At 57.3% G+C, this 3,026-nt stretch overlaps 1 protein-coding gene across 2 annotated transcripts in view; it reads right to left on the bottom strand.

Annotated features, from left to right (window-relative positions):
- Positions 1 to 2,219, bottom strand: part of Fst (follistatin) — a 6,786-nt gene extending 4,567 nt beyond the window's left edge. For both annotated transcript variants that reach the window (XM_028783894.1, XM_028783898.1), the window contains exon 1: positions 1,743 to 2,219. In XM_028783894.1, coding sequence (XP_028639727.1) covers positions 1,743 to 1,827 — 85 coding nt within the window. In that variant the 5' untranslated portion in view covers positions 1,828 to 2,219. The remainder of the gene's footprint in view (positions 1 to 1,742) is intronic.
- Positions 2,220 to 3,026: the final 807 nt, after the last annotated feature.

Raw genomic sequence — 3,026 nt, 5'->3', positions numbered from 1 at the left:
AGAGAGAGAGAGAGAGAGAGAGAGAGAGAGAGAGAGAGAATACGAATCTGCAAAGGGGAGAGTGGGGAAAGACCCGTCATCGAGGTGGGAGGTGGGCTAGAGCCGCCGCCGCCGCGCCCCAGCCATATCAATGTCAGTTACCAGTGACCCAGACACAACACGTGCAGCTTGCATTGACTTTTACTAGACTGTTTACTTTTATTCGTCCCATTTCATAACCTGCAGCGACTGGAAGAACAGATTAAAGAACCTGACAAAAACAGGATGCGACGGATGTTTTTACATGTTGGTTTCATGTAGGCGGTAAGAGAATTATTTGTGACAGGGGTTAAGAAAGTAAGAGAGGGGAGACGAGACGTGGAAGGAAGGGAAGGAGGGCGAGGGGGGGGGGTAGGGAGAATGAATATGAATATGGATCTGCAGGAACAGATCAAGCAAAAAAGACATTTGTGAAAAATGAAAGCAAAAAAAAAAAAAAAAAAAAGCAGTCGGGCCGAGCCTGGATCTGCCCTGAGCGGCCTCGAGGCGCAGCCCGCCCGACGGGCCCGTTTTGCAATCGGCCAGCCCGGAGCACGCCCGCAGCCACCGCGGTCTTTCGAAATCTCCAAGGGCTGCTTTCCCTGGCGCCCACGTCCCGGCACCCAGGCAGCGCCCCTATCAGAAAGGCGGGTTGCCCAGTCTACTGTCGGGCAGACGGTAAGGGCCAGTGCCCGGGAGGGCAGCTTACAACACACAAAACCTTACCGCTCTAACAGGCAACGCAGCAGGGTTAGCTGGGAGGCGTCTATCGGGTCACACATACCTACCTCATGTCCACCAAGAACCTCTTTACAAATAGTTTCTTCCCCGTCCCTCTTTAAGTGTTCGGACTTTGGGCAAGCAGACTTCTCATGAATCACCAAAGTGATTAGGGGCAATTGGAGAGCAAGCTGCGGGGTTACCACTATTTTATTTTTTTAAATCCCGCCCGGAGACTAATTGGAATAAAATAAATCCATTTTTAATTTTAGAAGATAAACTTCAGAAATTTGCTCTTTAATCCACGTCAGAGTCTAAACAGCTTGTGGGCTGCTTGCTTCACAGAAGTTAACAGGAATAGGGTGAAGTGGAGAAAACTGTAAAGTACTTAAAACACTTCGGGCTAATAATTTGGTTTGTCTTTCTTCTTTTTCGCGGGGTTTGGGGGGAGAGGGGTAGAAGGAGCATCCGCTAAGCGTAAAACTACCTCCCTCTAAAAATTTCAGTACCCACATTTCCAAGTTTGGGCAAAGTTTCTGAAACCACGTCCCCCAACCACCCAAGAAAATTCGGTATCTCCCATCCCCCACTCCGTCATTAAAAAGAAAAACTCTCCAAAAGATATGGAAAGAAGATGGGTAGATTGCTAGTAGGTCGACTGTAATCTCCAGGCTACGGATGCTCGCCCTCCTCCCGAGCCAGCCCGGGGAGATAACATCTAAAGTCATTAGGACCAGAACTTGGAGCATCTACCCCTAACTACAGAAGCTCCAGCTCCCCCACTCAAGCCCTTTCCTTTTTGAGGATAACCTGGCTCTAAACTCCGCTCTCTATCTTAAAGTGTCACTGCCTTCAGTCTTTTGCTCCGGTTCCTTTCTACAGGAGTAGCTGGGTGGTTCCAACATCTTCCGAGAGCAGCGTCGGTCAGAACAGACCAAGTGGAAACGACAGAAAAGTAGAACCCCTGCCCCAGCCGAGCCTCCAGGCGCATCCCCTCCACTCACCCTGGGCGCTGCGGTCCTCCATGAACTGGCAGAGTAGCAGCAGCAGGAGGCAGAGCCCGCCGGGCTGGTGCCTGGCGCAGACCATCCTGGGGCAGGCGCGGGGCGAGGAGCGCGGCGGCGGGTGGCTTGGGCGAGCGGCGCGCGTCGCAGAGGCGAGCGGCGGAGGGCGCAGCGATCCCGGCGCAGCCCCGCGCTCGCCAGCGGCCGCCCGCGCGATTCAATGGACGTCAGAAGCCGGGCGCAGCCGTGCTTTAAATCTAGACGGGGGTCTCCGAGGTTTGCGGTGGGCGGTCTCCCAGTGTGTGGGGCTGTGAGAGGGCGGCCGCGACCGAGGGTGTGCCGGCTCTTTGGGGGTGGGGAGCTTTTAAAAGTTCAGTGTGAATCAGGTGACATTTCCCACCTTCTGGAAACCCTTCCCAATTATCTGTCGGAGGTGCCCGAAATCAAAGCGGCAGGAGGGGAATCGCCGAGTTCTTATTTGCGTAGGAGCGGGAGGGGAGGGGGAAGGAGGTAGGGGCGGGGGCTGGGGGCGACGCGTCGGGGGTGGGGAGGGACATCCACTTCAGTCCTGCACGCCGCCGCTCTCGGAGCCGGCGCGCCCGGGGTGGCGTGCGAGTGTGTGTGTGTGTGCGCGCTCGCGTGTGTGCGTGTGCGCGTGTGAGTGAGGGCTCTTGGAGGAGGCGGCCGGCGGAGCGCGGGGACCCCGGGGAGTGGTTCCCCAGCACCTCTGCTCCTGGGCTCGGGAGAGACTTCTGCAACACGCCGCAGGATCCTGGAGCTGCTGAAATGCCCCCGGGGAGCAGTTTCAGGATCCTTCCCGCAGAGCCTTGGCGCAGGGGTCCCGGAGACGTTTTGTGTCCCGAGGTCTCTTGCGTGTCTTACTTTTCGGCCACCCTGCCCGCTCCTCCGCCTCTCCCTCCCACCCCCCACCCCCAGCCCCCAGCCTGGAGTAGGTTGCTAAGAACCCCGACCCCCAGGCACCTTCCACCCAGCAGAGCGCTGCGGAGACACGGCCCTCGGTCTCCACAAGTCAGAGGCAAACAAAAATGTTTAACACCTCGTAGCCGGCCGCCCCCGGCAGTCTCGCCCTCTCCCTTTCTTTTCTCCCCTTTCACGTCGTCGCGTCTGGAGTCGCAGCCCGGAGCGGGGGCGCCGACGTAGGCGGTCTGCCCCCCTCCTCCCCCGCTCCGAGACGCCCCAGTTTCTGTCCCGAGTCTCTCTCTCTCTCTCGCTCGCTCTCTCTCTCTCTCTCTCTCTCTCTCTCTCTCTCTCTCTCTCTCTCTC

This window comes from Grammomys surdaster, unplaced genomic scaffold (genome assembly GCF_004785775.1).
Source record: "Grammomys surdaster isolate TR1022 unplaced genomic scaffold, NIH_TR_1.0 99, whole genome shotgun sequence".
NCBI lineage: Eukaryota > Metazoa > Chordata > Mammalia > Rodentia > Muridae > Grammomys > Grammomys surdaster.
Note: the sequence above shows the minus strand (reverse complement) of the source record. Positions and strands in the feature narration are given on the sequence as shown.